General features: G+C 46.8%; 5 protein-coding genes across 5 annotated transcripts; 2 read left to right on the top strand and 3 right to left on the bottom strand.

The window, feature by feature from the left end:
* Positions 1–574: 574 nt before the first annotated feature.
* Positions 575–992, bottom strand: LOC142111747 (histone H4). The gene has a single exon (XM_075193899.1). It carries the CDS (start codon positions 942–944, stop codon positions 633–635), a length of 312 nt encoding a protein of 103 aa, XP_075050000.1. The 5' UTR covers positions 945–992; the 3' UTR covers positions 575–632.
* Positions 993–2,014: 1,022 nt separating this feature from the next.
* On the top strand, positions 2,015–2,708 carry LOC142111746 (histone H1.11R-like). Its single transcript, XM_075193898.1, has one exon. It carries the CDS (start codon positions 2,015–2,017, stop codon positions 2,684–2,686), a length of 672 nt encoding a protein of 223 aa, XP_075049999.1. The 3' UTR covers positions 2,687–2,708.
* A 426-nt stretch (positions 2,709–3,134) lies between these two features.
* On the bottom strand, positions 3,135–3,590 carry LOC142111672 (histone H2A type 1-like). Its single transcript, XM_075193832.1, has one exon. It carries the CDS (start codon positions 3,577–3,579, stop codon positions 3,187–3,189), a length of 393 nt encoding a protein of 130 aa, XP_075049933.1. The 5' UTR covers positions 3,580–3,590; the 3' UTR covers positions 3,135–3,186.
* A 265-nt stretch (positions 3,591–3,855) lies between these two features.
* Positions 3,856–4,308, top strand: LOC142111743 (histone H2B 1.1). The gene has a single exon (XM_075193896.1). It carries the CDS (start codon positions 3,881–3,883, stop codon positions 4,259–4,261), a length of 381 nt encoding a protein of 126 aa, XP_075049997.1. The 5' UTR covers positions 3,856–3,880; the 3' UTR covers positions 4,262–4,308.
* A 486-nt stretch (positions 4,309–4,794) lies between these two features.
* LOC142111739 (histone H3) lies at positions 4,795–5,235 on the bottom strand. Its single transcript, XM_075193892.1, has one exon. The coding sequence runs from the start codon at positions 5,231–5,233 to the stop codon at positions 4,823–4,825; it is 411 nt and encodes a 136-aa protein (XP_075049993.1). The 5' UTR covers positions 5,234–5,235; the 3' UTR covers positions 4,795–4,822.
* Between the last annotated feature and the right edge of the window lie 15,705 nt (positions 5,236–20,940).

Genomic DNA, 20,940 nt, shown 5'->3' with positions numbered 1-20,940 from the left:
CCATGCTATGAATTAAAACTATTGTATGTATGATTAAAACAAATACCCAGTTCTGTGGTGAATGCTTTCTGCTGTCCTTTGAAATGTAAGAGGGAATGAGCCAGGCTGACTTAAACTTTACTTTCATTCATGCCATCTCCCTGCTCTTACCAGACCTCACATATATTATAAAGTCTGCACCAAGATATCAATTATAGGGACACATATTTAGAGTTTTCTGGAAAGATAATATATTGTTCAAATCGTGAGTTGCACCGTTTAATGTTTTACACAGACTGCAATACCACTGGTCACATTTACTCAGCAAAGGTATCTGTGCAAGATGTAATTATTATATAATCTGGTATGCTTTACAATCGTGCATTGTTACCAGCAGGACGCGATAGTCTCTTATTAACAAACTTTTCTAAGGCAACACTGACACGCAGCGATCACCTTTGCATATGTTTCAAATAGCTAATCGTGTATCCTCGAGGATACAAAAGTTAAACAGATCACCGATATATAGTGGGGAGAATTCCACACATTCTACCGAGTACTAGGGCAATATTACAGCTCTCTAATGGAAGAGATGGGCGGCCCTGAAAAGGACCTTTGTGTGTGTAATGAAATTAGACGAGAGGAGTCAGTGCTCAGCCTCCGAATCCATACAGAGTGCGGCCCTGTCTCTTCAGAGCATAGACCACATCCATAGCGGTGACAGTCTTCCGCTTGGCGTGCTCAGTGTAGGTGACGGCGTCCCGGATGACGTTCTCCAGGAAAACCTTCAGCACCCCACGGGTCTCTTCATAAATGAGGCCAGAAATACGCTTCACACCTCCTCTACGAGCCAGGCGGCGGATCGCGGGCTTTGTGATACCCTGGATATTATCCCGCAAGACTTTCCTGTGCCTCTTGGCGCCTCCTTTTCCGAGTCCTTTACCGCCTTTCCCTCTGCCAGACATGTTCAAAAGTAATCTTCTTTCCGTCTACAACAAACGAACTAAGTTACACGCTAGACAAGCTGTCCTTTTATACAGGATAGGCGGACCTGATTGGGAACTTGATGGAATTAGGGGAGGAGCACCAAGCAACAGGTTCCTGAGTCATACCAACACTGCCAGTTTTCAGGCCGTTGTAGTACAATTATATTTTGGCCCTGTAATGTCAATCAGGGCGACCTTTTGTTGTTAGAACGCAGAACGTAGATGTGTTCGGTTAACTCAGTATATATTTCTGTTTTCTGAGCTCTCAGGCTGGGAATAAAGCGCTGCTTGCACTTTCACACACTTTCTGTACAAGTCTGTGACCATTTATTCAGCGGCGGTGGCTGCATTCTGCATGCTCCGTGTTCAAACTGCCGTGTGACCATCCTTTCAGTGTTGTCTGGTAGGAGACTGTCGCAAATGTTAAATCGGGAATAGTGATTACTGGACATATACAGAGCTGACGATTGTGATGCATGACTGTATGCCTGTCAGTATGGAACATCTGTGTAACGTGACAGTCTCACAGGAGTCTGAAGGTTTAAAAAGGTAGAAATAAGACGTGAGAAGTGAAACATGACATAAAAAGAGAAGTAGGAAGGTTTACTCTGCTCAGTCACTGGGGGATCCGGGAGCTTTCTTTGGGCGCATCCACGTATTTGATCATAAGTTAAGATACAGAGAGGAGATTTAGGGAGATGGGGGTGTTGTGTGTATTTTCAGTGTATTTGCCCGGGGTTCCTCAATATAAAAAGTCTACACACGACGAAAGGGCGTCACAATGTGCTGATGAAATAAAGGACAACGAGCCGGTATTATTACACTTCATATTAAACTCATTTCTTTCAGCCATAGAAACACAAAGCGGGAGCCGACATTCTAGAACGGCGTCCATGAGGATAATGGGCGTGGTAACAATACCCCCGGAATCTGCGCACATGATTGGCTCTTCACCACAGCCAATGGCTTCGCATTCCTGGGCTCTATATAACAACTCAGTTGATGATTATCTGCATGTAAAAGTTTTGTTTCTATTTGGTGCACGGAAAATGTCAGAGACAGCTCCAGCCGCTGCTCCAGCAGAGGCCCCCGTCAAGGGAAAGCGTCAGCCGAAGAAAGCAGCTGCAGGAAGCTCCAAGAAGGGCAACAAAACGTCCGGTCCAAGCGTGTCTGAGCAGATTGTAAAATGCGTGTCCGCATCCAAGGAGCGCAGCGGTGTTTCCCTGGCCGCCCTGAAGAAGACCCTCGCTGCTGGAGGTTACGATGTGGAGAAGAATAACAGCCGCCTGAAAGTGGCGCTCAAGAGCTTGGTGACGAAAGAGACCCTGATCCAGGTGAAAGGCAGCGGCGCCTCCGGTTCCTTCAAGCTCAACAAGAAGCAGCTGGAGAGCAAGGATAAGGCAGCTAAGAAGAAGGTGGCGGTGGTTAAACCCAAGAAAGCGGCAGCCAAGAAAGTGCCCAAGTCCCCGAAGAAGTCTCCCAGCGCAGCCAAGAGCCCGAAAAAGGCCAAGAAACCGGCAGCAGCCAAGAAAGCAGTAAAAAGCCCTAAGAAGCCGAAACCTGCTGTGAAACCCAAGAAGGCGGCCAAGAGCCCGGCTAAAAAGGCAGCTAAGCCCAAAGTGGCTAAGAGTCCGGCTAAAAAGGCAGCTAAGCCCAAAGTAGCCAAGAGCCCGGCTAAAAAGGCAGCTAAGCCGAAGAAGGCTGCTCCTAAGAAGAAGTAACTTGGAGCCGCACTCCTGTCAATCACACAAAGGCTCTTTTCAGAGCCACCCACTCGGTCTCGACAGAGCTATATAGTATATATCCCCCTCCACACACTTTTCTGTTACTCTATGGGGGTGGATGTGTGCGCTATGAAGCGGAGCTCTAGAGTAGCTGTTTCTTTCCGGCGGTGGTGCGAGAAAAGAGATTATAGCCGTATATACTGACTCCTGCCGTCTTATTATAAAGTGTCTGCAGCTTGTTTAAACGTAACGTCAGTGCACCGTGACAGTGCCATATATGGTTCACTTTTGTTTAATAGACGACACCGCCAATCTGGATGGGGGAGTTTAGTTCAACTGTGTCCGTTATTTAACGAGCATTACAATGTAACCTCGTCTAACTCAAGTTAACACACAGCTAAAGCGTGATGTTATAGTCGTGGATCAGCTCTTTAGGGACGGGGTGGGTGGCTCTGAAAAGAGCCTTTGTGTTGTGGGGACAATTATCCAGCAGGAAATTACTTGCTCTTGGTTGGTTTATGGCTCTCGGTTTTCTTGGGCAGTAGGACGGCCTGGATGTTGGGCAGGACTCCTCCTTGGGCGATAGTCACCCCACCGAGTAGCTTGTTGAGCTCTTCATCGTTGCGCACAGCCAGCTGTAGGTGACGGGGGATGATGCGGGTCTTCTTGTTATCACGGGCGGCATTCCCAGCCAGCTCCAGAATCTCAGCAGTCAGGTACTCCAGCACCGCTGCCAGATACACCGGGGCGCCAGCTCCCACACGCTCCGCATAGTTCCCCTTCCTCAGCAGACGGTGAACGCGACCGACCGGGAATTGGAGACCGGCTCGAGATGAGCGAGTCTTGGCCTTAGCACGGGTCTTACCGCCCTGTTTGCCTCTTCCAGACATTTCAACTTATGTGTAAGTCAACCTACAACAATAAGGCTATCTGTCCCGCCTCCGTATATTTATACGCTGTAGGGACAGACACCCTTCTCTCATTGGTCCGCTATCAAATTAGCTAGTGCCGCTCAAGTTCAAACAAACACCAATCCGCAGCAGCGGGTGGGATTTGACATCGCACAACATCCAATAGTGCACAGAGCAGACTGTGGGTCTCATTTACATGGGCTGCCTATAAATAGAGCGGCTGTGGGAGAGATCAGGAACAGTTTCTGCACATTGTGATTGGGATCGTTTTGTCGCTATAATGCCTGAACCAGCCAAGTCTGCCCCAGCAGCCAAAAAGGGCTCAAAGAAAGCCGTCACCAAGACCCAGAAGAAAGATGGCAAGAAGCGGAGAAAGAGCAGGAAGGAGAGTTATGCTATTTATGTCTACAAGGTGCTGAAGCAGGTCCACCCCGACACCGGCATCTCCTCTAAGGCCATGGGCATCATGAACTCCTTCGTCAACGACATCTTTGAGCGCATTGCTGGAGAAGCTTCCCGCCTGGCTCACTACAACAAGCGCTCCACCATCACCTCCAGGGAGATCCAGACCGCCGTACGTCTGCTGCTGCCCGGAGAGCTGGCCAAGCACGCCGTGTCCGAGGGCACCAAGGCCGTCACCAAATACACCAGCGCCAAATAATTCACCCGTGATATCCTGAGACCACAAAGGCTCTTTTCAGAGCCACCCACCTTCTCTCTGATCGGGCTGTATTCACATTCCCTGTAAGTCATGGATAACAGGTTTTCCTATACTGTACCACCACCATCCCCTGTACGAATGTTTATTACAATACATACAATTCTACCAGCCAACGTTCTAAATAAGCCGACTTCAATTTAATATTTTGTCTGTCTTGCAGCATCTATTTAACGGCTTGTAGAATGAATCAGCTCTCGCCCATTGGGTAACCCAGACGTACTTTAGTTACTCTAGGAACCAGTATAGACCCAGGCAATGTTTCGTCCTGCACCGAAGGGAGAACTGTTGTTAAAATGAATTTTAGGGACGTTACAGTAACACTTAAAAAAACGGGATAACTTTTAAAACAGGTTTTAGATCTCAACATGTATAAAGCACCCGCCCCTCCCAGGTCATATCATGTCGGAAAGCTGGGTAGATGGGAGGATACAGCTCGTTCGAATGCGCATTTGGTGGCTCTGAAAAGAGCCTTTGTGCTGTGTACGTAGGAGGGACGAGTATCTATGCTCTCTCCCCTCGGATCCTGCGGGCCAGCTGGATGTCTTTGGGCATGATGGTCACTCTCTTGGCGTGGATGGCGCACAGGTTGGTGTCCTCGAAGAGCCCCACCAGATAAGCCTCGCTGGCCTCTTGCAGAGCCATGACTGCTGAGCTCTGGAAGCGCAGGTCGGTCTTGAAGTCCTGGGCGATCTCACGTACTAAGCGCTGGAAGGGCAACTTGCGGATCAGCAGCTCGGTGGACTTCTGGTAGCGGCGGATCTCTCGCAGAGCAACAGTGCCGGGACGGTAGCGGTGAGGCTTCTTCACGCCGCCAGTAGCTGGGGCGCTTTTCCTGGCAGCTTTGGTCGCCAGCTGCTTGCGGGGAGCTTTCCCGCCGGTGGACTTGCGAGCGGTTTGCTTAGTTCTAGCCATTATTCAAAATTATAATGAATATTAAAGACGGCAGCTTAACAATCTTATTTATACATAGCGCTGCACGATGATTGGATGAGTTAAGCATGCCCCCCTCCTTTGATTGGCTTAAATAAACTGTGGACTATTTCAAATTAACCCGCCAGTAGTAACGTACTTCCCAGATCAACGGTATACTAAGTCTTATTAGCAACTCGGGAATGAAAGGATTTGAGCGGGAAAGCATTACTTTGTTTCCACGCAGCGTTCAAACAGATGTTCTATTTACTGTGTGGGGAAAACAGCCACCATTAACCCCATGCTCACCACCAGTTATTGGGATCCGCCGATCATTTCTTGCCACCGAACAGCCAGAAATTGCAGTCAACACTTTCTTCACATTTTAGTTTTTTCTTATTTTTATTGGTATTCTCTTAAAACTAAGCCGATATCAATCCATCACACAAGTACCCAGCAACATCAATAAAGGTCCAGTACCCGTTGGAGTCCCCCTGTTCTCTGAAATATGCCAGTCACACTTCTCCAAAATGCTCCACGTGTATAGTATAACCATGTATGTCACCGTGCCATTAGAATATGGTCTCTCAGGGTTATATCATATGACAAAAGGTTTCCCTTTCTGAGGCAGGTGATAGCTTGGCAAATAAGGTTGCTTTTGGGCCAGTCAGTAAGCTGGCAACAAACATGGGCTATGCGTTACCCTGGTATCCTCACAGATGCCAAGCAATATAGAGCAGACAGATTACCTTTTATCCAGAGACACATAAAATAACACAACTTAAGTTTTCACATGTAACATAATTTGTGGGCAGTGTTAGAGCACAGTTACAATCTTTTTGTTCCTTTTTAAGCTAAACTGTGGTCATCATAAACACGCACAACTCTTTGTTCCCTCATGCTCCCCTCCCCTTCTCATATACCCCTCCTCCACTCCATGCAGTCCTTCCATTCCCTCTCCTTTATCTACCCTCTGTCTCTCACCATGGGGTATATTTAAGAAAGCATGATAGTGCTCTTACCGGCAAATTAAGCTTCCTGGGTGTCCTCCGCAAATTTATGAAAAGTGCATTGCAGCAGATATCGTGGATATCTGCTGCTTTGCACTCCTCTTCGTTTTTAGGAGTAGTTGACATTCAACAGTATGGTGACTGCTCCCAGCTGAAATCTAACAAGTTCCGAAAAAATCCAATGCTGTCATCTCTGCTCCGAAGAGCAGAGCTGGACAGCGCATGTGTGGAGGGATCACAGGATCCCTCCCTGTCACTTACAGCTCTATCTATGCAACGATAGTTGCAGAGACAGAGCAGGGATCTCTGTGCGCATGTGCAGTTCTTCGAAATGCACATGCGCAATTGAAGGATGAAGAGAACGAGGAGTAAATCCGGAGACAGCGCTTCCGAAGAGGGGGAGTAAGTATGATTTTTTTTTTATCACAGAAAAAGCAGTTTTTCGAAACAGCTGTTCCTATGATCTGTTGTTCATAAATTTGAGAAATAGTTCAATCCTTATCCATGCGATAAGGATTGATAACTATTTCTCACTTTTGCCGATGATTGATAAATGTGCCCCATGTCTCCTTGCTCAAGTCCTATACCCATCCTCACCCCCAGCTCCCCCCGTCCTACCCTAATCACAACCCACCTCCCCGCTCAAGTAACCCTGCCAATCTCATCCATATCTCCCCACTTCCCTCCCTCGCTTTCTCCTGTGCCCTCTGGAACTGCAGTGTCATGTGCAATAAACTGCCCTCTGTCCGCAACCTCTTCATCTCCATCTCTCTTAGGGGTCTATTATTACCCTTCGCTTTTTCAGTATAAACTTTTCAATCCCCATCCCATAGATGCGGATTCAAAAGTTTCTCAAATTTATTAACTCTCCGTTGGTGCCCCCTTTGGTTCCTTCCACTTACCTTGTCTTCCGATCAGCACCTGTAAGACAAGAGAGACAGCACAATGACAGCCCTTCCCAACACCTCTGTTACTTACCCGATCCAGAGGGACCGCTATGGAACTCACCACACCGGACGTTACCTTAGACCGACCACTCTCACGTCCTGAGACGCTGTGCCCCACCGGCCTGCGCCCGCGGCCGTTAAGCCCGCCTTGTCCTGAACTTGGGTGCCCTTCCGGACGGATGGATGGGGTTCTATAAACCGCTCCAGAACTCTTCTTAGTACCTACTTAGGAACCGAGTGTTCCGTACTCTACGTCAGGTCCTAGCGTCCTGCTAAAAGAGTAATTGGTACTCACTTGTTCCGCGCAGGAAACTCAGCTTGACCCGCCTTCTTCGGGTCTTCCAGGCTCTCCAACCGCCGGCGCCTCTTCTCCTGTTTGGCGCTGTCAAAGGCTGCTTTGCGGGGGCGCTCTTAGCCCTTACAAGGGCTCCCCACCGACGATCTCTGCTCCGGCGTCTTGCTTGAAGTCTTCGGGCATCAGGGTAGCTCACAGCCCTTACAAGGGCTCCCTAACGCTTCCGCCGCTGCTGGACGTCTGGACGCGACGTCCTCCTACTTCCCCTCCGCCGCCGCACAGCCCTCGCGTTGGCGCCCAGCGACAGAAAAAGCCGCGGACACACTGACGTCATCAGCCGTTGCCGCGAGCCCTGATTGGCTAGCGGTGGCACCAGTAGTTTGAATGGCCGGAGGCGAGCCAGGATTGGTTCGCCGACCCGGCCGCTGATTGGCCAGCAGCGGGAAGTAAGCCGGGATTGGCTCATTTGCCCGCTGCCACCGGGACCTTTCCAGGGAGGAATGAATACTCACCGCTGGACTGGTGAGTAGCTTTGTCCTGCGCCTCCCTCTCGGCCGCCTTGTCGCCGGGGCACTTCTCCACACTGCTCACCCCTCTTTCAATCCCTTTGCGCATGCTTCGACCGGTGACCTCGGGCATGCGCACAGAAATCCCTGAATGAAGAACATGCGGAAAGTGACATGGAGGGATCATGTGATCCCTTCACACATGCGCTGTGCAGCTCTGCTCTTCTGAGCAGAGCTGTTTTCAGTGAAAGTTTTCAATCATGTTAATGTTCGCCAGCTTCAGATGGCGTATATTAACATGGTTGAAAGCTAAGTTTCGGTCACTGTTGCATAGAGTTACTGAGCACTTCCCATGCACTGTTATGGGGAGTGCTCAGTAAAACGATGAGAGATGCAAAGCAGCAGATATCTGAGATATCTGCAGTGATGCTAGAATAATACATAGTAATTTAGCCGATAATACCCGAAAACTGTTGTTTTCGAGGATTTACCGCTAAATTAAAAGACGGATAGCTTTGATAAATAGGCCCCTCTACCTTCTAGCCATCACTGAAACTTGGCTCTCTTTTTACGACACAGCTTCCCCCAATGCTCTCTCCCATGGGGGCATATACTTTAACCCATTCCACCAGACCGGATGACCCTCCAGGAGATGGAGTATTGACAGTACCGTAACTAGCCATTTTAGTGCCCTGGGCGAGACAGGGAACCGGCGCCCCCCATCTAAGTGGGAGTGCCAATCATCGAGTGGGCCTGATCAACCTTCTGTGGGGGCATGGCTAGCGCTTTACAAGTTCTAGACCGCACTGAAGCCCCCTCCCTCCCCATTCTTCTCGGTCTGGCTTTGTAAGGATCTTTATGTAATAAGCCTCCATAGAATCAAAGTACTTTAAATGCAGCTATCACATGCTAGCTGTATAAAAATTAATTGGTTATTAAAATAAAACTCACTGAAACAAATTAAAACATAAATGTAACGGTACCATCTGTATCACACTGCCCAATCATCACACTGTGCCCTCCATCACAGTTTATCCTTTATCACACCGTGCCATGGAGCCATCTTTATCACAGTGGCCCCCTTATCACCATCACACGAAATGAATTATATATATATATATATATATATATATATATATATATATATATATATATATATATATATACATACATACATATATACACACACATACAATATAAAGAGCCTCCTAGTGTCCGCCATACCTTACAGAGAGCATTCCTATGACCACCATACTATACAGAGAGCATTCCTATGACCGCCATACTATACAGAGAGCATTTCTATGACCACCATACTATACAGAGAGCATTCTTATGACTGCAATACAGATAAATACCTCACCTGAAATTAAATCAAATAATTGGCTGGAATAATCATATGACTGGATGGTTGCCACTAACATTACTAAGTGATGCTAGTAAATCAGACAATTCGCTTATACAGTCACATGACCGGACGGTTGCCATCAACATCGTTAGGCGACGTCAGCAAATCAGATTATTGGCCGGATCTTCAGCTCTTCTTGCCTGTTAGGACGCTCCCTGTTCTCTCTGGCTCCCTTGTGCACATCGTTATCCTGTGTTACCTGTTCCACGACCAAGACCGGAGGTACATGTATATCTCATGCTCCTGATGAAGTCTTGAGTTGTGCAAGACGAAACGCGTTGAGCTGTATCCAGTGTATTGTCCAGTACCTCATGTGAGTGCTTTTATTACATTTTATTAAATTTTTTATATGCATACCAAAATATCTTCCTTTTTTTCAATCTTATGCAATTTCGCCATCTGGATGAGTTTGTGACTGTGAAGTCATTGGTGTTGCACATGTTCTAATTTTATCCAGAAGTGGGATACTTCAGGATATATGGTACGCAGACTTACATGTTTTTCTGTGTTGCACTTATATGGGTGTCATATAAATTGGTAATATTGGGATACCAATCCCACACACCCCATAGGATTGTGGGGTTATTGGTGATACTGCCCCTACCAAAAATACCACAGAGTTATACTATGTTTGCTCTTTCCGCATTTTTGTACTGATCGGTGGAGTTCTGGAGGACTACAAGTACAGCAAAGACTACTCCACTATTTCCCAACAAGACCCAACGCTATTTTCCTCACGGTACGCATGTTATTGCTCTATCCCATGTTGCATATTTAATATACCACTGAAAGGCGCCCTGCTTGTATTTCTGTTGCAGTAATCCAATTTGTCCGGACTAACCATCTGACGCCAGGCTATCGAGGCTGCCACTCTTACAAGAGTCAAGTGATCTTTATATATTGTGGATACGGGACTTTATTGTCATAAACTGTGTATATGTATGTGTGCATATATACATATTTTATTTTATTTTATTATACCACTTTTAAGTGATCACGCTGTGGTGATCAGCGCCTGATATATCCTCTATTTGTTTTCCAATGTGTGTATATATATATATATATATATATATATATATATATATATATATATATATATACACACATATATACACACACATACAATATAAAGAGCCTCCTAGTGTCCGCCATACCTTACAGAGAGCATTCCTGTGACCTCCATACAATACAGAGAGCATTCCTTTGATCACCATACAATACAGAGAGCATTCCTATGACCCCATACTATACAGAGAGCATTCCTATGACCACCATACTATACAGAGAGCATTCCTATGACCGCCATACTATACAGAGAGCATTTCTATGACCACCATACTATACAGAGAGCATTCCTATGACTGCCATACTATACAGAGAGCATTCCTATGACCACCATACAATACAGAGAGCATTCTTATGACTGCAATACAGATAAATACCTCACCTGAAATTAAATCAAATAATTGGCTGGAATAATCATATGACTGGATGGTTGCCACTAACATTACTAAGTGACGCTAGTAAATCAGACAATTCGCTTATACAGTCACATGACCGGACGGTTGCCATCAACATCGTTAGGCGACGTCAGCAAATCAGATTATTGGCTGATGCAGTCACATGACCGGACGGTTGCTATCAATGTCGCTGAGTGACGTCAGCAATTATGGGAGGATTTTCCCATTTATAAAGCCAATTAACACACATCCCGGCTTGCCTCGAAAAAGCCTCTTAGCGAAACGCGCGTCGGCGGACGCTGCGTCTGCTACTCATGATAGATTTGGATTGTGAAAGCATTTAAGATTATCTAGAGAGACAACCAACTACTAAGTAGCTATGAAATGATGCTCATTAGATATAGCGCTTTTTCATTGAAGTAATGTGTGAATGAGAATTCCAAAAAAGTAGCTCTGTATGAATGATATCTATACTAAGGAACAAGTAAATATATACTAGATAGAAAATCAGTCCCTAAAACGTGGGGAAGTGACCAATGATCCCTAAAAGGGAGAGTGAATGAAGTTTTGAGTATTATATACATGTACCAATGACAATAATTGAGCTATACAAATACTCTAGAAATAGACATTTGGGGAAAAAAACTTTTACTCAATAGTAATGGTTTGATGTGGATTGGATTAACAATTCCCACTGAAACTTTATAAATAAGCAACTTCTGTTGCTGCAGTAATTGAGCAACATTAGCTCTGAATAAATATCACTTGTTCTGAAATACAAAAATACTTCTTACCAAACAGACTTTAAAAAAAGTGGACCTGTAAAGTACAACTAGAAATGGATAACTGAGTTCTATATTTCACTATATTTCAAGGGTCCCGTATAATACGTTCATACCATATATAGTGACTATTGGTACAATATAATATATCACTTATAGGACGTCATGCCGCCAATGACCAAAGGTGGCAGACATCCCAGTTAATCCAATTTGTTCTCTTTAGTACATTTAGAAGTATCAGCTATACTTCAGAGTAGCAGCGCAGCAAGGTATTTTTTCCTGTTTCTACCTTCTTAACAGTACATATTAACCTGGTAAATACAATTCACATTCTATTTTAATATTTCGCTACAGGCCTACGAGAAAACACTCTCCATATAATAAATAAATAATATACTTTTGAATGCAAATTAATAAAGTTATATATTTAAAAAAAATTCTGGCCATTAGAGTGCCTCTATTCTAAGACACACTTTTCTTTTTCTCCTTTTTTGTCAATTGTTACCTCGCCAGCTGACTGATACTGAGGGCCGCGACTTGCATGTCCCTTGCAGCGAAGTCCATACCTTCTTGCGGTGGTTCCTGGTGAAAACCATGGGCGTGTTAGACTCTGCGCCTCAGTACTCAGTAGCGCCAACTGCTGGCAGGTATCATCAATTCCACCTAGTGATTCTGACAAACGTAGTCTCTCCCTGACCCCTAGTTGGTTTGTGGTTAGGTCCCTAGTAGATCCGCTGGTAACAGTGTAAGAGTGCCCCACCATAGCCTCACAGTTGGAGTTGGTGGGAGGCTGGGTAGTGTCATTACAGGTGACGTTAGGATGCACGGAGTCAGGAGCTAAGGAGAGGAGTGATCAGGTGAGTAAAACACTAAGTCCCCTTTTTCAGAACGGGCTCCCACCTTTTGGTGGGTGGAGTACTTGGGCGGGATTGTTCCTAGGCCCTCGTACTCTCGGCGCCTAAGTATTAGACTAGAGCAAAATAAGGTGTCGGCAGCCGGGGTAGAGTCAGTGTCTCTGACTCGCAGCCGTCACCTCGGACATTGCCCTTTCGTCGAAGGGTAGTAGAGCCTCCAGTTTGTTTCCCCGTGCAAGGGTCGTACCGGTGGCTTGCAGGAGGAGGAGGAGCAAGGCGAGCCTCAGATCATGGGAGGTGGTTTTCCATAGTATTCCCTCGGGATCAGGTGAGTAACTGGGGGTGGGATAGGGGATTGTGCTGCGCGCTTTGTACCATTTTTAGCACCCCTTACATTCTTCTCCTGCCCTCCCCTCTCACCCAAATCTAGCTTTCCTAGGTGCAATCTAGATGCTCTTGACCCCACTACTTTCTCCTCCTCTCTCGATCCTCATGCCACCGCGATTCTCCGAGCCTGCAAGAAGTGTCCCGGCCGTCTCCTCGGCGACCGGGTTGTCACTTACTGGTTCGCCCCGGCCGTTTCCTAGACAAGAGTGGGGACGTTGTGAGTGATAGCTCCGCGTCCCGACATTAGGGGCAGCCGGGCGCGTGCGCTAGTACTTGAATTAATTAATTAATTAAACAGCTCCTGGGGCCGATTATCATGCTGTCCTCTGTGTTTTGCCATTGATCAGTCTCTGTATATAAGGCATGGATGGCTTAGCCTCCCTGACGGTTATAGTTCCAATTTTCTGTGTATTAGCCTGGTGCTGTGCTTGAACAAATATTTTTATTAGGCTTCCTGTGTATGACCTTTGGCTTTGTTCTTGTGGACTTGATTCTTGCCTGTTGCCCTGACCCTTGCTTCATTCCTGGATTATCCTTGTCTGCTGCCAGTCCTGACATCTTGCCTGGCCTTGACCACAATACCTGCTCCTGGACCCAGACCGTGGCCTATCTTTTGACCATGCTAGATTCTACACCCCGTTACTCTACGCTACAGTACGTTCATACACCTGTACAACCGCGAGTATAAGTCCTTGCCTGTACAACCGCGAGTATAAGTCCTGGGGGCAACCAAGTACCTGTGAGCATAACGAGCTCTACTGGAAAGGCGGCTGCTAGAGGTGAAGAACTCTCTACCTGGTTCTACAGGTTGATGACAAGTCGTAGCATTATAACCGGTCAGTGAAGTTCTGGAAGAGTTCGCTTCCATGGATGAAAGCGGGACGAACCCCACTCCAGCCCAAGTTGTTGCAGGCCAGATCCAGACCATATCACAGGTGGTCCAGAACCTAGTTCAGCAATTGTCTGCCCAGGAAGAGGCCACCAGAGCCTCGCAAGCCCAGCAAGGCCTTCCGGGTCCTGCAATGGAGCCCAAATTGAAGCTACAAGACCGCGTCTACGGTGACAAGGCTTCTTTTCACAATTTTAAGGAGAGCTGCAAACTCTACTTTCGCTTGAGACCACGCTTCTCTGGCTCTGAACAGCAAAGAGTTGGCATCATTATCTCCCTGCTCCAGGGTGATCCTCAGTCCTGGGCGTTTAGCCTTGCTTTCACATGCCCTCCACTATAGTCCGTTGATGCATTCTTTGATGCCCTGGGGTTGCTTTATGAAGAGCCTGACAGAGCTGCATCGGCTGAATCACATCTCAGGGCACTAAAACGGGGTCACCGCTCTGCTGAGGAATATTGTGCTGAGTTCAGGCGCTGGTCCACAGATAACGAGTGGAATGATCTGGCACTCCGGAGCCAGTTCCGTTTGGGTCTCTCGGAACACATAAAAGACTCCCTGTTGTAATATCCTATTCCTGCTACACTGGAGAGTCTAATGCAATTGGTCATTAAAATTGACCGTACATTTAAAGAGAGAAAAGCTGAGAGGGATACTACCGTCACCTCATGCTCTTTTTAGACTCCTCCTGCTGCACCTTTTGAAGCTGCTGAGCCCATGCAGCCAAGTGCTTATCGCCTTTCTTCGGAAGAGAAAACCCGGAGACGAACCTTAGCCCGTTGTCTATATTGTGGCAACTGGTGTCATCTCCTCCAAAACTGTGCCAACAAGTCAGACCAGCCGGGAAAAGAACAGGCCTAGAGAACGTGGAAGAGGTTTGTCTAGGTCTGCAGATTATATCTTCCAATAAAGCACTCTTGGTTCCTGCAGTAATTTCCTTTGGTGCACAATCCACATCTGTCTCTGCTTTCCTAGACAGCGGTACTGCAGGGAATTTTCTGGATCTGGATTTCGCTTGTACTTTGGGATTTCCTGCCATTAAGCTCGAGTCGCCCATCACTGTCTGTGGTCTGGATGGTGGTCCTTTACCAGGTGGTAAAATTTGTTCCCAACCACAACTGTTGCCGCTCACAGTGGGGGCGCTACATTCTGAAGTCTTGTCCATTGTTATGAATCCCAGTGCATTCACAAAGTGCAACAGAAGTGTAAGGCAAAGTGTCTTTATTCAGGTAAATATATTAACAAAGATAACTCAAATCCACGGATAACAGGTTCCAAAAGAGACTGTATAGTAAAATGTCAGGAACAAGTATAATAAGTTTACCCCAGTCCAGAAGGCACAAGGCTGTCCAGGAAAGCAGACAGAGTCCAGGGATCAAATAGAGACCAGACAAACAAATCCAAATAGCCAGGCAGAGATTAAGCAAATAGGCGAGGTCCAGAAGTCTGTTCAAAAGGTCAGGGCAACAGGCAAAACAGTGTGGTCCAAGGTACAGGCAAATGATTCAGGGTCTCAGGCAAGCAGGCAAGGTCCAAGGTACAGGCAGGGGTCATACACAGAAGTTCAGTCCAGCAGGTATATACCAAATAGCAAAAGAGCAGGTTAGCAGCAGCCAGGAACAAATGGATGAACTGCTCAGAGCACAGCTAGAGGCAGGTACTTAAAGCAGTGTACCAGGTGCAGTTCTAATTAGCATCAGACAAGGAGATTAACTCCTTCAGGCATGTTGCAGAGTTCAGGTGCAGGACAGCAGCAGCACCTCTGATGGATTATAGGTACTGCTGCCAGATACAAAACAAAGGCAGTCATAACATAGCCCCCCCCCCTTTAAGGAGCGGATTCCAGACGCTCCATACATGCTCCCTTCAGGTTTTTCTCCTCTTCTTTTTCTTTTTATAAGATCTCCCTGGAGACACAATTGGGCTCTTCTCTAATGGAGTACAGAGAAGACCCGATTCTTCACAATCTTGAAACTGTTTCATGGAAAGTTTGAGTACCATAACAAACTGTTTGATGTCTCCATCAAAGAAGACTGGAGGAGGATCTGATGACTCGGAAAAGGCTTTTGGGCATTCAGGCTCAATAGCAGTCTCTGGAGAGTACCCAGCTTGTGCAGCAGTCTCTGGAGAGTCCTCAACTGGAACGGCAGAGCAGGAGTCCCGACTGGGATGGCAAGTTGGGCACACTTGATGGGAAGCCCGTACTGGGCACAGAACTCTGACTGGATTGCACTGTGAGATGTCTCAGAGCAGACAGCACTATGAGATGCCTCAGAGCAGACAGCACTGTGAGATGCCTCAGAGCAAACAGCACTGTGAGATGCCTCAATGCAGACAGTACCAAGTGGTAACTCGGGCTTAACCGCATGGACAGTCAACTCGGGCTGAAACGCATGGGCAGGCAACTCGGGCTGGACCGCATGGACAAGCAACTCGGGCTGGACCGCATGTACAGGCAACTCGGGCTGAACCGCATGGAGAGGCAACCCGGGCTGAACCGCATGGACAGGCAACTCGATAGGGGACTGGAGGTACAGGGCCCTCTCTGGAACGGGCTGGAGGGACAGGGCCCTCTCTGGAACAGGCTGGAGGGATAGGGTCCTCTCTGGAATGGGCTGGAGGGACAGAGCCCTCTCTGGAGGAGACTGTAAGGGCAGCGCCCCCTCTGGAGCAGACTGTAAGGGCAGCGCCCCCTCTGGAGCAGACTTTAAGGGCAGCGCCCTCTCTGGAGAAGATTGTAAGGGCAGCGCCCCCTCTGGAGCTGAAGACTCAGGAGTAGAGGCAGCGGCTGAAGCCCAGGGAGTAGAGGCAGCGGCTGAAGATCCGGGAGTAGAGGCAGCGGCTAAAGACCCGGCAGTAGAGGCAGCGGCTGAAGACTCGGGAGTAGAGGGAGCAGACTCAGGACCGGACACAGCGGACTCAGGACCGGACACAGCGGACTCAGGACTGAAGGCAGAGGCTGGCACCTCGGAACAGGAGGCAATGGCCGGAGACCCAGTGCCGTCGGTAGCTGGAACTGGCATCACAGGATAGGCAGTAGCTGGAACTGGCACCGCAGGACAGGCGGCAACTGGAACTGGCACCGCAGGACAGACGGCAACTGGAACTGGCACCGCAGGACAGGTGGCAACTGGAACTGGCAGATTAGGCTGAAGTAAAGCAACAGGAGGTGCTGTGCAGAACAATCTAGGGTCTGGAGAGGAGCACACTGAAGGCTGCTCCATAGGATGTTGTGGTCTGCGGAGCAGACAACTTTGTAAGAGCTGTTCGCCACTGGCACAGTAGAGGCATAGTTTACCAATCCTTCTGCGCCATCGTTCCTCCTCAGTGAGAGGGGGACGCAGGTAGCTTGGTCGTTTAGAATCCCTAATGGTAGGGACCGCTGGCAATATCATAGATGCAGCACCAATGTCAGAAAAAGTTCTGGGAGAATTCTCTGCAGTCTGAATGCTTTCATTAGAGGAGTTTGTTGCTTTAAAATCAGAATTAGTGTTGAAATTACTTATCACAGCAGCAGGAATAGTTTTAAGTAGTTCTTGGAGTAAAATGGATAGTTGTATGATTTGGTAACAGAGCTGAACAATGTCCATTTGCAGCATTTGTAATTGTGGATTTACAGACATGTCTAATAGCCAAACACAGAGTTCAATGCAACATCACTAGGAATTCCAGGACTAAGGCAGAGGGTGTGCAATCAGCAGGCCCAGATTGTATGGCAGTTCATCATGTTATGAATCCCAGTGCAGTCACAAAGTGCAACAGAAGTGTAAGGCAAAGTGCATTTATTCAGGTTAATATATTAACAAAGATAACTGAAATAAACGGATAACAGGTTCCAAAAGAGACTGTATAGTAAAATGGCAGGAACAAGTATGATAAGTTTACCCCAGTCCAGAAGGCACAAGGATGTCCAGGAAAGCAGACAGAGTCCAGGGATCAAATAGAGACCAGACAAACAAATCCAAATAGCCAGGCAGATATCAAGCAAATAGGCGAGGTCCAGAAGTCTGTCCAAAAGGTCAGGGCAACAGGTAAAACAGCGTGGTCCAAGGTACAGGCAAATGATTTGGGGTCTCAGGCAAGCAGGCAAGGTCCAAGGTAAAGGCAGGGGCAGGGCCATCTTTTCCATTGGGCACGGTGGGCAGCTGCCCGGGGGCCCCCACGAGCAAGTGGGCCCCATAGGCAATTCTCTTAATGAGAATAAATAATCCTGCAAAAGAAAAAAAAACAACAAAAGAAAAACTACACGGGTCACTGAGCAAGTACATCTATCAATCTCTATATATCTAGATCTATATCTGTATCTGTATCTGTATACATCTAAATATCTATATCTATATCTATATATATGGGCCCCGGTGCACTGCTTTTCCCGGGGGCCCATAATGTTGTTAAGATGGCCCTGTGCAGGGGTCATACACAGAAGTTCAGTCCAGCAGGTATACCAAATAGCACAGGAGCAGGTTAGCAGCAGCCAGGAACAAATGGATGAACTGCTCAGAGCACAGCTAGAGGCAGGTACTTAAAGCAGTGCAACAGGTGCAGTTCTAATTAGCATCAGACAAGGAGATTAACTCCTTCAGGCATGTTGCAGAGTTCAGGAGCAGGACAGTAGCAGCACCTCTGATGGATTATAGGTTCTGCTGCCAGATACAAAACAAAGACAGTCATAACATCCATTTATCTAATTAATTGCTCTTCCGTTCTGGTGATCTTGGGGCATACCTGGCTGCAGCTCCACAGTCCGGTCATCGATTGGAACAAGGGAGACATCATTCATTGGAGTCCTTCTTGTTCTTCATCCTGCTTATCTGTGCCTGTTCGTCTGCTCCAGGTTCCTCTAGATCAGCTTCCGTCACCCTACAATAAGTTTTCTGATGTATTCTCTAAGCAGTCAGCTGACACGCTACCTCCTCATCATGATTATGATTGCACTATTGACATAGATCCTGGCTCTAAAACTCCCAAAAGGGAGACTGTACTCTCTCTCGTTACCAGAAACACATTCCATGGAGGAGTACATTAAGGATAACCTTAAAATGGGCTTTATTAGGCCTTCTAAATCCCCGGTAGGAGCCAGGTTCTTCTTTGTGACTAAAAAAGGACGGTTCTCTTCGACCTTGAATTGACTTTCGTGGGTTAAATACAATCACATCAGAAACACCTACCCACTTCCACTCATATCAGTCCTTTTTTTTTTATAAACTCAGAAGTGCTTCAGTATTCACCAAGATTGATCTACGAGGAGCATACAACCTTATACGTATCAAGGACAGGGAAGAAGGGAAGATCGCATTCAACACCCACTCAGGTCACTATGAGTACCTGTCCATGCCTTTTCGTTTATGCAACGCACATGCTGTCTTTCAGGATCTAATAAGCGATGTTCTATGAGAGTTATTAGGGCGCTTTGTCGTGTTATACCTGATATATTCTTCATTCGTGGACCAACACCGCCTTCACGTGAAACATGTCCTTTCTAAACTTCGGCAACATCAACTCATTGCCAAGCTAGAAAAGTGTGAATTTGAGATCCATAAGGTCTCATTTCTAGGCTATATTTCTAGGATGGGTTACTCATGGATCCCAGCAAGGTCCAAGCAGTCTTAGATTGGGTATGCCCAACCAATCTGAAGGCCGTACAAAGATTCCTGGGCTTTAGAATTATTACCTGATATTTATTAATTCCTTCTTGGACCTGGTAGCTCCTCTAACTGCCCTAATCTGCCAAACGTCTAAATTCCAGATAAGCACGCTGGGCCTTTTTTTCTACCCGCTTCAAGTTTATTATTTCTTACAGACCTGGTTCCAAGAATGTTTAAGCGGATGCACGGACGCACTCTCCCGCCGCTTTATGACCTCTCATGCCCCTTCCACTGTTCCGCTCTCTACAGTTCCTTCATCCTCAATTCATTTAGGATTGACCCAGGATTTGGGTGCTGCTCTCCACCATTTCCAAAGAATTGCTCCTCCTTAGACTCCTTCAGATAAATTGTTTGTACCAGTCCATCTCAGGAAGGCTGTACTATCTGAGGCTCATGACAACAAGATTGCCGGACATCCTGGAGTTTTCAAAACCACTGAAGTCCTCCTGCGCACAGTTTTGTGGCCCTATTTGGCCACTGATTTTAAAGAGTTTGCACTCTCATGTAGAGATTGTGCTAGAAACGAGAGTATCAGAAGCTCTCCGTCGGGTCAAATAATGTCGTTGTCCACTCCAAGTAAACCTTGGTCACATCTGTCGATGGACCTCATTGTAGATTTACCCTGGTCACCCGGTCACAAAACAATCTGGGTGGTGGTAGATGAATTTAACAAGATGGCCCACTTTATCGCTTTGGCAGGTCTACCCAATGCCCGAACTCTGGCATCACTATTCATTCGCTATATCTTCCATCTCCACGGTCTGCCTGAAGATATTGATTCTGATCGTGGGTCTCAGTTCATGGCTCAGTTTTGGAGATCTTTCTGCAACCACCTTGACATCAACATCAGTCTGTCTTTTGCCTACCATCCACAGTCAAACAGACAAACAGAAAAAGTCAATCAGTCATTGGAACAATTCATCTTATTATATTTTTCCAAATGCCATAACAATTGATCTTCTTTACTTCCGTGGGACGAATTTGCCTATAATAACTCTTGCCATTTTTCCACCTGCACATCTCTATTCTTTTGCAACTATGGCCTCCATCCCAGGTCTAATTCTCTTGCTTCAATCAACTCTTCTAGTTCTCCTGGGGTACGCCAAACAGCCTCCTATCTCACAATTATTTGGAAGAAGTTCCATTCCGCCCTGCTTCAGGCCACCTCTCGGTCAATTTTTTTTGCAGATCGTCATTTCAGGAACTATTCTCTTAAGGTGTGAGACAAAGTCTGGTTGTCCACCCGGAATATTAGGCTCAAACAACCCTGCAAGAAATTGGGACCTAGGTTCATTAGACCGTTTTCTATTGTTAAAAAAAGTTAACCCTGTTGCCTTCAGGCTGAAGATTCCACCTCCTTTGAGAATCCCTAATATGTTTTACTGTTCCCTCCTGAAACTTGTTGTCTCATCCTCCAAGTTTGAGACTCCTGAACAACCCAAACCCCGACCAGTCAACTTGCATGGTTCTCATGAATTTATTGTGGAGAAATTCTCGACTCCAAGAGGATTCAGGGACAAACCCATTTT

The sequence above is a fragment of the Mixophyes fleayi genome (genome assembly GCF_038048845.1).
Source record: "Mixophyes fleayi isolate aMixFle1 chromosome 4 unlocalized genomic scaffold, aMixFle1.hap1 SUPER_4_unloc_4, whole genome shotgun sequence".
In the NCBI taxonomy this organism is placed as follows: domain Eukaryota; kingdom Metazoa; phylum Chordata; class Amphibia; order Anura; family Limnodynastidae; genus Mixophyes; species Mixophyes fleayi.
The sequence above is the reverse complement of the archived record's forward strand: the minus strand, read 5'-3'. Positions and strand labels throughout refer to the sequence as shown.

What these genes read in the sequence shown, in the direction of transcription:
- LOC142111747 (XM_075193899.1), bottom strand. Translation starts at nt 944, where the DNA reads ATGTCTGGCAGAGGGAAAGGCGGTAAAGGACTCGGAAAAGGAGGCGCC.
- LOC142111746 (XM_075193898.1), top strand. Translation starts at nt 2,015, where the DNA reads ATGTCAGAGACAGCTCCAGCCGCTGCTCCAGCAGAGGCCCCCGTCAAG.
- LOC142111672 (XM_075193832.1), bottom strand. Translation starts at nt 3,579, where the DNA reads ATGTCTGGAAGAGGCAAACAGGGCGGTAAGACCCGTGCTAAGGCCAAG.
- LOC142111739 (XM_075193892.1), bottom strand. Translation starts at nt 5,233, where the DNA reads ATGGCTAGAACTAAGCAAACCGCTCGCAAGTCCACCGGCGGGAAAGCT.
- LOC142111743 (XM_075193896.1), top strand. Translation starts at nt 3,881, where the DNA reads ATGCCTGAACCAGCCAAGTCTGCCCCAGCAGCCAAAAAGGGCTCAAAG.